Below are 19226 nucleotides of genomic sequence, written 5' to 3'. Positions count from 1 at the left end.
ATATAGACACTGAGATTTGGATTTCATATAATTTTCATGTGTGGTAGTTCCTCTTTTGATTTTTTCCAACCCTTTAAAAATGTGCAAAGCATTCTTAGCTGCAGCCCATACAAAAGCAGGCAGAGAGGGGGAAGATTTGACTTGAGGTTTGTAGTTTGCCAACCTCTGTTCTAAACAGTTCTCACCATCAAGAAAGACATCTGTCATTCAGCTACTCTGAATAACTAAACAGAATTTGAGGGGTGGGGTCTCTGCACATTGGGAGTTTCTTAGTCAAATAACCAATCTTTATCCAAATCTCATATAACTTATCAACAGCTCAATCCTCATCCACCCTGCTGAAAGCCTGACAGAATATACCAGGGCTCTTTCTACATGGAAAATCTGCCACGTTACCTTGGCTCCCATAACTTGTGAATACTTACACCAGGATCCCATTAACAAGACAGAGTAAAAGCATGGCATTGGCCATTTCTGACTTAGCTCGCCCTACAACTGTCCCTCATCATGCTGTGAATAAGATTTCTGCCCAAACCTCAATTTTCTGTATCAATTCTGCAGCATGTGGTATATAACTCTACTGAGTAAAGGACTGCCTGCTTCATATAAAATAAAGAGAATTGCTTCTTTTTTCAATTCAAATTTTTATTTGAATAATCTGTTTTTAAATGTGAATATATGCCATTAAAATATGGATTTCTACTGAGACTATAGCCAGTTTTGCATTACCCACAAACATCACGATGGCATCTATCTCTAAGGGTATCTATTCAGCTTGATTCAACTGGCCATGCTGCAAGTTTCCCCCTTTGTTTGCCTCCTCTCACGAAATTACAACAGCTAAGTGGGGAATCATCCTTGCTTAGTCTTAAGTGATGAATGCCACTGCCCCCACAACCAGCCTAACCACTTTGTGACATAATTATCTAATGAAACACTCATATCATGCTGAACCTGCTGCTACCCAACACGTTACCTAGAAGATTAATCACATAATTTTGAAGTAGAAGGGACCTTGGAGATCATGTAAGACCAACCTCCTTGCTATTTAGAAAGTAAAGGGATGAGAAGTTGTGACTTGCTCAAGGTCACACTGTTGAAGTGGGACAAAAATCTAGAGTGTGTGACTTAATAATTCCAAATGGTTTTTCTCTTCTTTTGAATCAAATGTGGAGCTGTTTCAAAGGTGGGAAAGAATGTTTTAGCCTCATTCATAAATGGCAATGAAACACACTTCCTTACAGAGAATATCTGCTGCGGTTAGGCTTATGGAGTAGAAAAAAGAAAAGACCCTCAGTGACCTTTCAATTAAGATTTGGGTTGAAACTACAATTAATGTTCCCTAAGGAATGAAAATTGCAATTTCCACGCTGCACAGCTAACAATCGACTTCTGCAGTGCCACCTTTCTGTCTCCTTTATTTAAACTTTCATTTACAGTTCAGAAGCTAGGCACCTCCTAAATATCTATAGCACCTGATTGGTCTACTGCTTAAAATCTAAAATCCCTTGGCCTATGATTGTGTGATTTCTTAGAAGGAGGACTTAGTTTTAATATCCTCCATCATACTAAGACGATCACAAAACAAAATGTGACTTTTTTCTCCTTTTTGGCAAGGGGTTGAGACAAGTGAAATAATATATGAAGTGTATTTCAGCAATTCTAAGATGCACTCCCCTACTCCCACATTTGAGAAACCCTGGAATCAATAATGTGTCATAGTTTAATTGGGAGCCTTTTATTTTTCTTTCTTTGTAATACTAAAATGATACTTATCATCAAGGGCATCTTAGATTCAATGAAATACAGTAGTTGAAAAAACTGGTTTATTGACACTTGGAACAGTTTGAGAAATAGGAAATCTAACATACATGTGTTGGGCTGTCAATCTTTTACTCTAATTCATTGTTGAAAGTGTAACCTGAAGTTTGATCCACCAAACATTGGTGTAATAGCACTAAGCTGTTTTCATTATGACAAAAATGACTTTTTCAAAAGAGCACACAAAAGCAATGAACATGAATCATGATGGAAACAATGGGTTCACACACCTATTCATACTGTTAACATTTCAACAGTACGCGTGAATTCTCTTTCAGTTCTGTGTCACAGTCATCCATAATGAGGAAGTATTAGCATTTCAGTAGGACATTCAATCATCCCTGTGCTCAGAACTAGTTCCTTCACAAATACAGATGTTATACATTATAAATTCCTATTTATGAAGGGATGATTGAACATCTACCTGCCAGGTCATACAATAACATTATTGTTATTGTTGCTTCAAATAGAAGGCAATTTTTTCTGAGAATAACAAATTTAAGATCAAATTTAACTCTTTGAAATAATAAATACAATATGCATCTCCTTTTCTGATCCATGCATTTACGCGACAATTAAATCTTATTTTAATTTCTGAGACTAAACTTTTTTTTTAACACTTAAATATATTTTATTGAAATACTTTCTGTATTATAGAATTTCAAGTGACTCTGCCTTCATCTCATTTGCAACGCAGTTTCTATTTTTTAAAGTATAAAAGAATTATCTAGTAAGTAATAAGTGGAAATGAAGCACTTACGTTTATAAAATACCGCTTTAAAAGATATGTGAGGCAGAAGTTCATAGATCTTTTCTAGAACAGTTGCTTCGCCCACTAAAGAGGCATTTACATTCCAGACTTGGACTACGTCTTCCCGGTCCCGAACACTGACACTAACTCCTATTACTTCGTCATCTAAGGGGAAAGCAAGGAAAAAGAAATGAGTGAAAATTTCAAGTATGCCCACATTGTTTTTTATGTGCTTATCATTTTACCTGTAAGTTATAACTAAGATGATAAAAAGAAGGTGGCACAAGAGAACCCATAATAAGTACTTGTTTCTAATAAGAATCGTTGGACAAAAAGTAAGTTATTGGGCAAAAGCTGTAGCAATCACATCACATTTAACCAGGGACTGAAGAGATAAACAAAGTGTTCCAGCCAAACAAATTTTCCAGATAAGTAATTTACCCTTTTTAACATGTTACCAAAGCTTTTCTTACTGTTTTGATGAGACTTTTTCTAAAACGAGTTGCATAATACTCTGTCCTCTGAAAGCCAAGTGAACTCGAATGAACTTTTCCTTGATGCTTGACTGTCTTTAAGAAGTGCAAGTATTTCTCCTGATTTTCCTATCAGGCGTTCAGAGATCTCGGGGGTGGTTAGTACTATTTGCCCCAACACTAACTGGACCTAGTGTGTTCTGAGTTTCTCCTTCTGCTTTTGGTGGTTTGCATGTCTCCTTTCCTATTAATTCTTCCAGCTTTCTAGTGCTTCTCTCTAGCCATCCCCTTTCTGCATTTGAGCTTAAACTGTAGGCTAGAGAATCAATGACCATTTGTTAGCACTGTGCATGAAGTAAGAATAAATATCTTCTGAGTGTGGTTCTGCTATTATAGTACTTAAGTAAATGACATTAAAGCATTTATCCACATTAATTAATGTAGGTCTTTAGTTTTTATTTTATTTTATTTTTTCAAGATTTGTGGCTGCCTTGTAGATATTTGAGAATGATGGCTGAATAAGTAACGTTTTGTTGTACTGTCATATGCTCCCTTACAGCGACTTTGTATCCATTAGTTTCCATCGAAATGATTCGAGTAAAAAGACTTCTGACTCCTGGTTTACATGTTTATTACATATTAATACAATAGGGTCAGCTCTTTGCACATGCATATTTAGCAACAATAAGTAAAATGAGAAAGGTGAGCATCAAAATTACGAAATGTTGCTTTAATAAATATGTTTTGCCTAATTTGCAGTAAATCTGTAAATCTAAATATTTATGTCATCAGTCCTTCCAATTGTTTTCTGGAGGTTAAAACATTCTAGTATTTAGTTACAATTTAAATAAGTACATCCAATTTACTAAAGGAATTCACCTTCAGTAAAATAAGTCCTGCCTGCCTGCCTGCCTGCCTCCCTTTCTTCCTTCCTTCTTTCCTTTCCCTCCCTTCCTCTCTTCTTTTTTTCCTTTTTCAATGAATTTGATCATGGCTAAGTGTGTATGATTTGGTACTAAATTAAATTATTCCATTTACATAAATGTTTGAAAGCAGGCAAAATCATCCCTATGGTGTTAGAAGTCGACAGGCAGCCATCTTTGGAGGAGTGGGAGATGAAGAGGGATCTTGGGGGCAGGTAATGTCGTGCTCTGATCTGGATTCCAGTTACAGGGATCTGTCTACTTTGTGAATCTTTATCAAGGTATACACATTATGGTTTGTGTACTTTTTTGTATATGTGTCACATTAAAAAAATAATAATAATAAAAATAAATAAATAAATAGTACCTGATCGTGGCCATCCAATAGGAACTTGGATTATTCCATCAAAAAATTTGTTTTCTGTATAGGTTTCTTATTTTTTAATTTACTCCTTCAAAATATACTTGCTAGAGCTCAGTGTTAAGTTTTATGTGAACATAAAATCATCAAGTAGAGAGGGAAACTTTGTAGTTTACCACTTTGAAGAATGGCCATGAAGTCGCTATATTTACCTTTTAGGAAAATATCGGCATTCTCCAGTCTTTAATACTGCCCATTTCTACACTTTTCGTCAGAGGGTGCTATAATTGATGGGTATTAAGTAAGCTGAACTGTCAACATTTCAGTCTGCCTTGGCTTTTGGTAACCAGGCATAGCCTACTAGCATAGCATAGCATTTTCAGAAACAGCTTGGTAAAAAGGCTGCAACTCTTATGCAAAGGCAGACCCATCAGCAAACATGTAATATTCATAAGGAGACTCAACTGGCAAAACCCTAATTATTTTAGGGCACTGGCGGCATAAGACATTAGAGAGAGGAGGAGCCACTGTTTAAAGATAGAGAAAATGAAGCCCAGAGAGATTAGCTGACTTGCTCAAGTGGCAGAGCCAGGTGAGTGAAAGAGCTAAAAGTTAATAGTTAATGGTGTTCTCATTTCCTAAAGCAGTCACAGAACAACAGGTCTTCTTTACTTAATCCTGGCTATTTATTATTACTTAGATAATCTTCCCTGTTCTGGAAACAGGAATAACTTCCTCTCCCAGGGATTTCAGAATTTATAATTACATCTAGAATGCATTTTTGGCTGCATATGGTAAAGTTGCTAACCACTCCCTGTTAAGACAGAAAAAATCTGAACTTTAAAGACCATTTCATCTTAACCCAGGTTTTGTCTTAAGTAAATAAAAAAGTAGTGTAAAAAGAAAGCAAAACAAAGGCAGAATTATTGAAACTGCTAGTGAGATGAATTGAAAATGGCCATAGCACTGGCTAGGCCTTCAGAGGCTCCTAAAGATAGCACTGTCTAAGATATCTGAGGGCAAATTAGCCAATACCAATTCATTAAAAAAAATCTTAACTGAAAGCTGAACAGTAAAAATGTTATTCTAAATGTTACCTCAGAAGCATCCAGAAGGAACTACCCAAGAAAAACAAAACGTTAAACAAGCAATTCAATTCCCCTCTTTGAGTGGTTTCATGATAAAAACAAAACAAAATAAAAATGTACTCATAGAGGCTCTCGGAAATTGACTCAGTATTTGAAAATGGTCTCCCAAGTAAAGTTTTGGAGACCTTATATTTTAGCCTCAATTATGGGGGTCAGGTTATAATGGTGAACTCACCCTGCCTACCTTTTACTGCTCTCTTTGAGCAGGGAACCAAGAGAGGGACAGGAGGAAGGAAAAAGGGATTGAAAGGGACAGAAAGAATTGTACCTACCTCACTACAAACTTCACTAGACACCAAAGGCACATTCTCCTTCAAGAAGAATTAGAAAGGAAACCAACCACAAGTTAAGAGTCCAATTGATATTTTCTTTTCTTTCTGCCTATTTATTTTGGACAGATGGTCACAGATACTATTAAGATGTGTGATGAGGGAAAATACATATGCATATACACAGACATATATAAACATAACACTAAATGCCACAATCACATGAAAAAAAAAATCTAAGTAACTTCACAGTAACAAAATAAACAACTTCAAAACATATAAAAAGTCAAAACACACAAAAACAAATTTCTGCAAGTAACAAGCACAAGCCAAGCACACATGAGCAAGGACAACCAGAGCTGTGGGCTTCTTTACCTGCAGCAGCACAATCTGTGAACTGTTCCCCGATAGTCGCTAACAACAACTCTTTCCAAACTGTGGACTGGTATGGGAAAAGAATAAAAGTGTGTGTGTGTATAACAATCTTCTACACATTTGTAATGGTAACCACTCACCAAATACTTAGAACTGAAGTATATAACATAAAACAAGAAGGACCAGAGGGGAAATGCACAAAATTCAAAAAAAAAAAAAAAAAAAATCAAAAAAAAAAAACAAAAAACAAAAACAAAAACAACACACACATATATATATATTTTAGACAATTATCTCCAGGAGCTAAACAAGTCACATTTTCCGTAACTTCACATACACTTTCCATGCCCATATTTAGAGCCCACAGACATCTCCAAATTACAGGTGCAAACACTCAACAATACTGGCATGTATAGTATTGGTTGACAAATAACTTTACACAGATAAATACAAGTGATCTAAAGTCACAAACTTTGTGTCCAAAGTCACAAAGCTAATCTTTAGTGAAAGCCCTGATGAAGGTCAAAAAATGGGGGGAAATGCATTTAAATGACATAACTTTCTGATTTCTTTACCTCTCTCTGATTCAAAATGAATGCTATTAGTAAAATCTGTCTCTTCAAAATCCCTTCCTCTGTTTCTCTTGCAGTTTATAAGGTACTTCAAAGGTTACACAGCAAAGAGCACTTGAGGAAATTTCTGGTTTATCGAATACTAGAGACTTGCAAATTTCTATTCACTTGAGACAGACTGTTTATGCTAACTTTATAAGGGTATGTACACATTTGCCCAGAAGAATTAGTGCATGGTCTGGTCTACCTCCTACTAGTGAGAAAAAATGGATTCCTTTCTACTCAAGATCTACTAATGCCATCCAACAAACAGCCAGGATCCACTTAAAGATTATTGGAGGCCTAAAATTTCTTCCAGTTATTCTCCCTTGAAAAGTTCTTGGTCCCTTTTATCTTCCTTGCCCTAGTTCACAGGCTCTGAACTCTTCCAGAACTAGGTCTGAATCCTGAGAGGCTGCTTAGTATCTGTGACCCTGGCAGGTTATCAACCTCTCTGAGCATCAGTTTCCATAGGTGGGCCCACCACAGCCCACCTCCCAGGGTTGTTGTGACCATAAAATTAGTCAACAAATGCATTCAAAGGGCTTAGCACTATGACTGCAACCAAAGGACTCAACCGTTCCATAAAAGCTATGTGCCTGCTATATGCCAAGGGCTCAATACAAATTAACTATAATAACAGTGTTTATTATTATATTCTAATGAACTGAAAGCAGCCTAGCTGAATTTGTAACCAAAACAACAGCAGTTAACCATTATGACCTCTCATTCTCAAAGAGGATTTTCTTTTCTCTTTCCTAGACCCTCCCTTCTGGTCTACTTGTCTCCCACCTAGAAATCATTCCTTCTATTTTCTGTCTCTTACACTGTTAGTGATGAAGTTGAGGGTGGAGACAAGAAGCTAGGGAAGGGAAAGTTCCCTCTCGTTTTGAATTCAGACAAGGTTGACCCACCAGACTCCCACGTGTTGACAATTAAGCATGCACCTAACTGCTTAGGATAAGGAAACTCGTACAGACATGAAGTGTTATTACTTGTGACTGAATGTGGCCAAGTAGGCTTAACAAGGAGAGAAAGGACAAATGTGCTTTTCAGCCTCTTTTCACTGAAAGGTGGCATCATGATTGTTTCTACTAGAATTCAAAGTCTAGTGTCAGAAATTAATGAAAATGAAAAGGAAAACTTGTTCTTATTGAAAAAAAAAAATAACTTACATTGTCTCTTTCTCTTATATTTTTTGCTTTCGTTTCCCTTTTAAGGGGAACAGAGCGGATTCACAGGCCTTACTTACCTGTTTTGTTCTTTGCTCCCCTGACGTTTTTTAATATGTATGTCAAATAACAGGCAAATCTTGGAGCTACATATCTTGACTAATAGTCTGCATCTTTCACAAATAAATCTGACCATGTCTTAGGTATGTGCTTATAGGAAAATGACTCCAGCTCAAGCCTATGGATCTCTGAAGACATTTCAATTCTTTGAGTTTATATACATGAAAGAAACCATGAAAAGGTGAGAATGGGTAGCATTTACCCTTTCATCTATTTCAAAGAAGGCTTTTGGTTTCCCAGGGCTTAAGAACAGATTTGAACATTCATTTTCAGCCAGTATGATGAATTAGAGCCCACCTCTGGGAAATCGAGGTTTCTGAGGCTTGGCCACTGCAAACCAGCATCCCACCAAGCCATCCCTCCAATCAGGTTCTCATCAGCCCCAGAGGGAAGCCAGCACAGCCTCATGTGAACCCCCTAAGATTGGTGAGATGTGAGGCCTTCCCAGCATCCTCACTCTCCATGCCATAGTCATTCTCAGAACCACTCTGCCCCCAGTGGAAGAGGGATGAGCTTTCAGTAGAAAGGTCTTGCTTCTTGCTATGTAAAACCAACTTCCATGTGTTAGTTAAGACTTGGTGAGGAAATGACCACCATAAAGATAACAGGCTTTCTGTAAAGGTTATAGGCATTTAGCTCTTCAGACAATATGGCATAGTAAAACTATTACACCACATCTATAGAGAAGCACAATAATGTAATTTCAAGGTGACAGTATAAGGCAGAGTCAGAAGAGAATTTCTCTTCCTGGGACTACCAGGCATGCTGTCTGAAAAACACAGGCTGCTCATCACCTGCAGTCAAAAACCACCCCGAGCACTGCCAGGTCTAGAAAAGGACCAGAACAAACCTACCGTGCTGTCCTTGGGAACTTTCATCTTCCACACGCCACCCTTTGCGTTACTCTCCTCTTCCCTGGAACAAAGATCAACATCTAAAGTTACATTCAAGAATTAACTGGTTCTACATACATTTACTTTAACAATAGATGGCATTAAAAACCAAAAAAAACCAGCATTCTTCAATAAACTCTCCCTCAGTCCTTTTATTGGAAACAAGAAGATAAAAGAAAAAGGAAGAAGATAGAGATGGGGAGGGAAGAAAATGAAATTCAGTAACTACAAGGGCAGGAAAGGTGATAGGACACCAGGTTCTCATCCTCAAGGAGGTGGTAATGAGAGGTTCCCTAGACTATCGGGGGGTGGACAAATTAATACAAGTGCTTCACTTGTTAAAAGCCTTTATATTTCAATATCATGATCACGACATTGCCTCATCTGATTCTTGTTGTCAACCTTGTGTCATAGGTCTATTAGGAGAACTAGCCCCTGTGGTGGGAATTTGCTTTGCTTTCCCATTTAGTATTTGCTCCCTCTTCTGGTAAGAGCATCCAAATTTTCTTTTAAGGAGCCACTTGTTCCCTACTCTTATAAGTCAGACGCATTCAGATAAGGTCCATTCCACACCTTAGCTTCAAAGATAGGCTAATGTCCCAGGTTTGCCCACAAGAATACTGCCTCTCTCTAGTGGTTGTGACCAGCCAGGGATGGAAAGGTGACCCATGTGAGCCAATGAGAGTAGGCCCTGGCATTTTACTGGTACTGGTGAACGCCAATGTCTGTATTCTTGTAGGGTGTAAGACTGGAGCTACTGTGAACCATTTTGCTACCACAAATGAGAGAGTCTGAAAATTAAACCAATGCAGAGGAAAACAAAGCAAATCTGATGGAGAGCATCAGGTTTCTAATAACATTTGAGCCCTCAGCTCTGCCAGAAATCAGCCCTACCAGTGCACTGCTCAGTTACAGGGGCTAAAAAATTCATTTCAGATTAGGTTCCTATCATTTTCTACCAAAGGAGCTGAGATAGATTTCTATTTTATTAATGAGTGCATAATTTAGAACAGTTGAGGGACATGATATAAGGATTTACTACTAATTGGAAATCCAGTCTATGCAAACTGGCTCATTGTCTACCACCCTCGTCACTACACCAAGCTATTAAAGAAGGATACCTTCCCCTAGATCCTGGGCCATGATCAGTACCACACACTTTCTATGTGGTCCATGTGAGAGAGATGTCTGAGGTGATATGATCTTTGTTCAACCATACAATAGGCGTGAATACCACATCTGTCTTCCTCAGCTCCCCACAGTAGCCTGTAAGCTTTTTCAAACGAAAGAATAAACCCAAATGATGCAACACCCATACAAAGGCCTGCTTTGTACCTTCTGGGCTCTAATAATGACCTATTTGTGGTGAGACTGCAATGGGGCGCTTGGTGGATGCACACGGAGAAACCTCCTCACCATCCTGAGCCCAAAGTGAAGGGGATGGTGGGCAGGGGCTTATTTCATAATTAAGTAATAACTAAAATTACTTTCCAATATCTCCTGGAAAAAGTGCTTTGGCATTTCAATTCAACATGATTAAGTATGAGGTTTACAATCATTTCTCTCCCACTTAACCTCAAATTAATGTCAGACACTTACCAGAGTGGTCGCCTCTCTCCTCTCATTAAATGATAACTACATCTCAGAGGCAGGCTAGTCACAGGAGGAATGTTATTGTATACACTCCAGAATATCTTTAAAAGAAAAACACATTGTTTAATACACTCAGTTTTAATTTTTTACTGTGTCACTAGATTATAAATTAATGAATTAAAGAAACAATCAGATTCTCATTAAGTCCTATCCATTCAAAATAGATCATTCTTAGTGTTCTAATTTTCTGCTAGAAAATGTAACATAACGTTAAAGAATGTTCTTCACTGAAGTTGGGCCAACTTCTATGTTCATAAAGCTGTAGTTATTAAGCAAACATTCCTATGCAATGTATCTCCACATAAAACTGGGTAAGGATGTTGCCAATGATTTTTAAAGCTTGTAATGCTGAATATATGTACTGAACCATATTTTCTGTAACAGACTCTGTCTTCTTTCTAGAAGGAGTGTATTATGCTTTAGACTGGGGGGTGGGGTCTAAAGGAAGAAGCAAAGAGGAATCACCTTACATGCTGTCCTCTTTCCTTTTCCCTCCTAGAATGAACAGGGAACAGCTCAGTAGCCCAAGATACTGGATGTTATGGGCTGCATGTCTGTGTTCTCCTCAAATTCATACAAAGAAACACTAACCCCCAGTGGGGTGGTATTAGGAAGTAGAGCCTTTGGGAGGTAATTAGGTCATAAGGAGGGAGCCTCTATGACAGCATTAGTGTCCCTATAAGAAGAGAAAGAGAGATGGCCTCTTTATCTCCACCGTATTGAGAGCATAGCAAGGAGATGGCTCTCTGTCCTGTAAACTAGGAATAGGGCTCACATCGGAACCTGACCATGCTGGTACCCTGATCTTGGACCTCAGCCTCTAGAACTGTGACAAATCAATTTTGTTTAAGCCACCCAGTCTATGGTACTATTATAGCAGCTGGAACTAATGAAGACACAGAGTAGCTGGTAGGCAGAAACAGATTATATAAAAATAAAAGAGTAACATAACAACAGTAAAAGTAATATTGCCAGGTTTTGTTCTATGAATTTTTACATGTTTCTGTAATTTATCCTAATGATGACCTTATTACTAAGAGGTACTATTATTATTCTTGTTTTATCTATAAGAAAACTCAGGCAGAGACTAATCTGCCCAAGCATCACTGTTTGGTATGACCACCAGGATTAGGATGAGGATTAAGTTTACAAAGACAATCTTTCCCAGTTTGTTTGGAATGGACCATAGCATCACTCTGTTATCAGAGAATTACTACACACATGAGAACTATCATTCTGTGTGGTGAGGTAAGTAGAGAGTGATTTTCTGCATCTCCTAGTAGATCTGAAAAGAACAGCATGAACAATAGAACAATTAGAAAAATTAATCCTAGGGCATCATGAATGGAGTGGCATTGTTGGAATAAGATTTATCTATGTTTAACAAAAATCCTTATTCATTGTTTGAGCCTGTCTTGTGTAAAAATTAAAGCTGAATTAATTGCAAGGGCAGCAACAATAAACTGTGAAGATAAACCTGAAGGCAAAAAACTACCAGAAGGTTTATTAATTATGAGTGTCTTGGATCCCTTGTACCAAAGTGGTGCTAATGGGGAGAGTAGCTGAAAATAGATTTCTAGTAACAGTAGGTCCTCAAATGGTATCTGTCCTTAGGAAAGTACTGACGGGGAAGCAGAGTTTGCCATCCCAAAACAAGCCTTTTGGGGCAGTGATTATTTTAAGACGGTCATTTTTAAGAAACAAAAGACTCATTAAGAACCTTTAACCTTCCCCCTTTCCTGCCTAAAGGAATTCAGACAGAAGAACCTGCTTCAGGAAGGCAGCCTTGGCATATTCACCTCTGCATATACCAATTAAGTGTGGCAGACGGGATCCGAGCATGTCTGTTTAATTCCCCTCTGTGTCCCACTGTTACAAATTCCAGCACAAATTTGTTTACCACATGTTTGCTCTTTCTCATCTACCTGTGAATTGCCTGCTTTCCCTTTGAAATCCCAGACCCCTGCTTCCCTCTCCTTAGTCCAGAAGGGCATACAAGCCTCAACTGCCCAATGCGTCCTCGGGTCTCATATTCTTTGGAATCCCTGTAAGTACACATGTAATAAGTTAGGTCATTTTCTCCTGTTAATCTGTCTTGTGTTAATTTGATTATTAGCCCAGCCAGCAGAAGTTAGAAAGGTGGGAAGAAAATTATTTTTCCACCCCTAGTTTCTACCCAATACATGGTTTGTTCTTAGTTCAAAGAATAAGATTACTCCAATATTTCAATGTCTGTAGTGTGCACAAGAATAAGTAGAGCTGGAATTTGAAGTCAGGCAGTTTGATTCCAAAACTTGTATTCTTAACCACTAAGCTATTTCATTTGAAGATATTACTATATGTTTTTGGCACATCTTTCTCTCATCTTGTAAGCTATGGACCAGGTCACAGAATCACAGAATGAGGAGATATTTAAAGATGTATTCTCACCAGCAGATGCCCTTAACAGCACCCAGCATGGTGGTTGCCTTAGCTCTAGCCTGGGACTCTCACTATGATGTGGTAATGACCTGTGTAGAATTTATAGACAAGACTATGCTAAAATAAAAATCCCTGCCTTAGGTTAAACTGAAAGGACTTTGGTACTGGCAAACTTCAAGTCTCCTAAAAGGCATCCCACACCAGAGCACCTGCCCTCACACCTTGCCAAAGTTCTTGAAAAAAACAAAATCTTTCTCCTATTCCAAAGTAAGAAATATCCTAAGGATTATGCTAAGGTTCATAGCTTTAGAAACTTCTCCTGAAAACAAAAACAAAAACAGACAACTGATTTTGTTAGTCTTGGCTACTCTGACAGATTATAACCCAAGAAGAAACAGCAATAGACTTAATATACTTACTAAAGCACATATTTGCATATTTGTGCATGAAAATAAAGCAGGAGTGAAATATGTCATTACATCATTGAAAAGAGCCACATTAAAAACATATGTGGCATTAAATTGGCCTATTTCCTTGTGACAGTTTTCATTCGATATGTGGAATACTGGTTGGGTTTGCATGATGATGAAATAGCTCAAGGAAGGACCCAGCATTAAATAGTTCTTTAAACCCTCTTCCTCCCCTGTGAAAGTGAAAGGGTTCATTGGAAGCTTGGTAGTTCATGATTATATTCTTTGTAAAGCATTTTTTTTAGTTGAAACACCTAAATTTTACTACAGATGGAACCTTGTAAATAGATTTCAAAGCAATTAGGCTTATAATTAATTCTATTTGGGCCTATAAACAGTAGATCGTAGTAAAGCTAAACCTAAGGACGGCGTTTATGAATGATGGCCAAGTGCTTTTTTCAAAAGCCTTAATGACAATCTAAGGATGAGGTGAAGTGTAACAGTTGGGCATCATTTATTTAGTCAGCATTTGTGACACTGTGAGTAATCCTTGGGGAACTGAGCGGACTGCATGAGGGACAGCCTTTGCATACAGAACCTACTCCTTGGTGGGCAAGCTCTTCAGCATCATTCTGGCACTTCTTGAAGAACTGAGGCAGGTCAGATGTTGTCCAATGAAGTCTTAATCCAGTGGAGTCTACCAGGATTTATGGCCAGGATAGTTCCCAGGATAACCCTCACAGGTCACATAACTCTTGAAACCTAAGTTTCCCTCTCTGTGCAACTGGGTCCATATGGCAATTTCATTGGATACTTCTATTATTAAATGTGCAGTGAAAGTGCATGGCAGACCTAAAGTAAGGAAGCAAGGTGTGGTTAGACTCATTGGACAATGATGACCACTTGATAAGTCCCCAATTTACTAGTTCTGACTGGAGCAATTATGCCTCATCTGAAAATCTTCTGCCAAACAGATAACTATTCATTATTAGGAAAACTGGCAAATGTTCTCGATTTTCTACTAAAATGCTCTGAAGGAAAAAAAGAATAGAAAATACTTGAGAAAAAAAGATGCCATGTGGTGACAAACAACAGGTATAAAACAAAACACTCAGCAAATATGCCTCCAAAACGAAATGTCCACAAGTCCAGGATTTCTTCTGAGGGTCATAGCATATGAAGCAGGAGAGTATTTTTGAAATATTAAACAAATATTTTCATTCATTAGATATTTCTAGTTGTTTGAGGCTTGCTTCCCACCAACTGAATCAATAACATTTATGGTGAGGGCAGGCAGAACCAGAAACAAAGGCGACTACTGAAGAGCTTAATGGATGTTTTTAACTCATTGCAGACACAATAGGTGAAAGCAAAGTGCTTCTGATTCGCAAGAGCTGGTCACTTGTGAGAGAAATGGGTTTTGCTTTGACTTCCATAAGAAACTTGACTTAAAATGAGAGCCAAAGTTTTCAGGACTGATCATTGAGAAGATGAAAAAAAGGATGTTAGGGCAATTTCCCACCACACAGAAAGTCAATGAATAAAAAAACAAAGTCTGAGTTGGGGAGCTATACAGAGTTCACACTTTGAGAGAATGAGAGAGAGCACCTCCAGAGAAACGTTGGGGAAACAGAGCAGAGCAGTGTGTATCCTGCCATGGGTACAGCCCATAGGTAGATGCTTCTTTATTGATGTTAATATTTTTTAAGTACACAGGGACTTCATAGAAAACTCAAAGAACTGCTTGGACTTAGAAGCCTATATATCATTTTAACAAAGGGTGATAAGCTGTGAAGAAGTGACTAGACAAAGGAAAAGGGGATCTGGGCCCCTAGAGGTGGTAAGGTGACTAGGAAATCTATGGTAGATAAGGGTTGTTTATTAAGGCCTGTTATACAGACTCAAGTGATAAGAAAGGGGGATACCTTTATAACTGGCAATTAATGTTATCTTTACAAAGGGAAATTTAAGTCCTGCTTTTAGGCATAGAGCAACTCTTTTGTCTGTTGTTTCTCAATTGCCTTCAACTCAAGATAATCCTTATGGTAAGTGGCATATTTGGGGTTGGTATATTCTGATCTCCTTCAGAAGAGACCAGGTTTTACATGTGAAGTGACTAAATTACTTTCACTCTGCAAGATTTAATCTCTCCCCTCATCCCCCATCTCACCTACACAATGGCCTCCACTGCCAGCATGCCAGCAGACATGGAGGGTTATGGGTAATTTGACATCAGTCCTATTTCTGCACAACTGAGCTGTGACTACAAATGTTGATCCCATCATACTCATAATGAACAAATTAAATGATAATGAAGAATCCTACATACTCATTTGTCTGTGCTAGATAAAACTATGAAGTAGACCTTGCTTCTTGTCCTTCTTTCTCTCTCTTTGGTGTGGAGTTTCTCTTGGTCTTCTCTCAGCCTTACGCCTTTACTCAAATGGTTCATTCTAGGTCATTCTATTGCAGGACACCACCCGCAAGGGCTGCCCTTCTGTGTCCAGGGCAGTGTGTACTTCAATCAACCTTTCCATCATTCTACATCATCGATACTGACCTCTCCTTCTGAAAGGGACAGCCTCATTTCCCAGGGACCTGAAAAGCAATCTGTTATCCTGATTTAATGACCTATAACAGCACCACAACTCCACACCTTCTGATAAGGGATATATCTTGATACTAGTGGCAGTACATAGTTACAGAAGGAACATTTTCTTAATTTTAATAGTGTGTGTGTGTGTGTGTGTGTGTGTGTGTGTGTGTGTGTGTGTGTATCCTTCTGTTTATGAGAATGATGCTGGGTATCCACTAACAGGAGATATATGAAGTTTGTTTTATATAAATTTTACATAAATTTATGTTAAAAAAAATCAATTGACTTATGGGAAATACTAGGTAGAACACTGTTGAAATGGGACACAAATAACTGAGGTGGGACAGAATGCTGCACAGGAATAAGTTTTCAGGAGTGGAATTTTTGGTCTTGAGATAGCAAGGCTGGAAGATACTGGGAATTAGGAAGATAACCCTTGCAAATTACATCTGGCAGGTAGCTCTTCATTCTCCCACAGGTAAAATCAGGCTTCACAAGCTGTGTTCTATTCTGTACAGCATCCATTCAAGACATAAAAACACAGGAGAAATGTGGAACATTTACAGAAGCATAAAAGAAATCAATAAGCATCTTGTAAACACATCTACATGAAAAATGGAATTTTCCAAGAAGGGCAGGAAAGTAGGAAACAAATTTCAGTTCACGCGAAGATAATTACTGTTGGCCTTGATGACAATGTCCTCATGAGGGGTCACTGGGCCATCTGGAAGCACCCACTTCCTCCACTGATTAGTCAGGACAGAGTTAAAGAAAGAGAATTGAACTAGAAGTGGGAGGGAGTTCTAATCCTAGAGATACAGCATGACTGGCTGTTTCCACCATATGTGTGGGGCCACTTACCTCTTAGCTGCAGTCTCCTTGGCTAATAAATGGGGATAATTCCCACCCCCCACTCCCCCACTATCGAGATTTCAGTTTGCTCAAGGGCCTCACAGCACAAAAGATACATTGTCTTCATGTAAAGGAATCACTAATAACACATGATTCTTACATTTCATTCGAACATACATAGGAGGAAAACACAGACATGATTAGGGATGCAGTTTTTTAGTGCTGACAGAGTGAGAGTTCAAGAACCAGCCTACAATCACAGAATAAAAGGATGGCGGGACAAAAGTAAGTCCTCTATTAACTTTAAGATGAGATCTAAGCTACTTCTTAAATACTAAGGTCTACGTCATGGCTGCAATCCCCAAAATTACTGATCAGGTAGATATGTTTTCATAAGTAGAAGTGCTAGCTGTGGTATAACTGGTTGATATACATAACCTAGAAGTAGTAGTACACAGTTTTCTAACATAAAACACGACTGAGGAAAGTACAAAAAGGTGTTCAATAGAAGCGGCAAAATGATAGTAAATAAGCTTATTATTATTGGGCACTTACTTATTTGCTTTTTACTTCCTGTGCCATTTCATTCTCACAACTTCATGATATAATTGGCATGAGTAAGGAGATACAGAGAACTTAAGCAACTTGCCCACCCCGGCCCACATCCTCACCAATCACCTGGTGAAGCGGAGAGGTAGCATCCAACAACACTTCCGTAAAGAGCTGCCGACATCTGAGGGGTTACTAAGTGCCAAGCACAACTAAAAACTATATGCAATCTCATTTAACCCTCGATCAACCTGAGGGAGTAGACAGTTACTATCTGTTTTACAATTGAGGAAACTGAGAGAGAGACAGAGACAGAGACATCAGAGATATGACAGAACTTCCTGACAACTTACAGCAGTATTTCATTATCACCCCTGCACCTGAAGGACCCTTTTTTCTAATCATTCCCCTGTTGAAATTTTAATACCACAGAGAGACTGTACATCTTTTTATATACTCTATGTATGTCTGTACTGTATACATAAAAAGACTAACATTTTTTTGACCCCTAAGAATCAGTTTTTGCCCCCATTGGGAATGTATGGCCTACAGCTTAATGAATCCTTATGTGAGCAGTACGTTGTGACTCAGGAACATGGTTCATTTATTAATTTCTCATTCATTCATTCAACCCCTCAGTATTTACTGAGTAAAAAGGAACCAGGCATGATAAGCACTGTGATTCCATTTATATGAGGTTCAATAAAAACAACTAACATATGGCGAGAGAAGTGTGAACAGCTGTTGCTTTCTAGAAAAAAAAGACTGACTTGAAAGGGGCACGAAGGAACTTTCTGGTATGATGGCCAATTTTTATCTTGATCTGGGTGATGGTTACATGTTTGCATATCTTTGCCAAAATTTATCAAACTGTACACTTAAGAAATCTGCATTTACTTGATATAAATTGTCTTCTAATGTAGTTTTAAAGAATGTCTTTAAGAAATTATTTCCTAGTATGTACCAGACTGAGCACTTGAAAGTGGTCCCTGAAGACCCTAATTTGCTGCTGGATGCCAAAGCTCAACCAAATGCTGTGTTATCATGCAGAATCAGAACTAACCTGAAACCGCTTAACCTGACTTTACCAATGTCTGCCTGTCCACTCTGTAATCCTAGGCATATCTCTGATGATCCAATGTCATAACGGAGAGGAAAAGGTCTAGTAAGTACTTCAAAAAATCAGTGGGATCTAAGAACTTCCATAAGAGGACAGGCTTGAAAATCAAGTGCTCTGAGGGTTATACAATAACTGCTGGGAAGGGGTAACAAAAATCAGTAATCACCTCGAGAGAGAAGTGAGGGGAAGCCTTTCCCGAAGTCTGAGAGCATTTATCCATCTGGACAGTGGCCCGCATGCTGCCTTGTGATGCTGCTTGTACTTGGCACTGAATGGTTATTTATGGCAGCACTGTTATTTTGCTTTCCATATAGTTATGTCATTTTCCCAACTAGATCAGAAATTACCATAGATCACAGCTCAGAAATTACCATCAGAGCTCAGAAAGGGAGTGGCTGAGCTGGTGTTTGAATGGGGACAAAGATCAATGTCTTCCAAACCACAGCACAGTCTGCTGCTCATCAGGGTCCCTGAAAGATTTAGGTAATAAAGTTCTAGCAGGTCACGAAGAAAAGAGCAGGCCACTTAGGCATGTGCTCAGTCAGCCTCTGGGGTCGACTTAGTTAAGGGCAGCTGCACCAAAATGGACGTGAGAGTTGACACCAGAGCAGAACCCTGGATGGGAGCTTCCAGCACAGTGGCAGTTTTCAAGTTGGATGATCAAATGTCCAACATAAACCATGTTAATTGGGTGTGCCCCTTTTCTGA

General features: G+C 38.5%; 1 protein-coding gene across 1 annotated transcript in view; it reads right to left on the bottom strand.

The window, feature by feature from the left end:
• EIF4E3 (eukaryotic translation initiation factor 4E family member 3) overlaps positions 1-19226 on the bottom strand; it is a 40501-nt gene that overhangs the window by 5219 nt on the left and 16056 nt on the right. Inside the window, exons 3-6 of the mRNA XM_025050801.1 lie at positions 10517-10611; positions 8879-8939; positions 6122-6188; positions 2582-2737 (exon numbers count right to left, since the gene is read on the bottom strand). Of these exons, the coding sequence (XP_024906569.1) occupies positions 2582-2737; positions 6122-6188; positions 8879-8939; positions 10517-10542 (310 nt within the window). The 5' untranslated portion in view covers positions 10543-10611. The remainder of the gene's footprint in view (positions 1-2581; positions 2738-6121; positions 6189-8878; positions 8940-10516; positions 10612-19226) is intronic.

Source organism: Pteropus alecto, unplaced genomic scaffold, assembly GCF_000325575.1.
Source record: "Pteropus alecto unplaced genomic scaffold, ASM32557v1 scaffold75, whole genome shotgun sequence".
NCBI lineage: Eukaryota > Metazoa > Chordata > Mammalia > Chiroptera > Pteropodidae > Pteropus > Pteropus alecto.
This window is presented reverse-complemented; position numbering and strand designations above follow the sequence as displayed.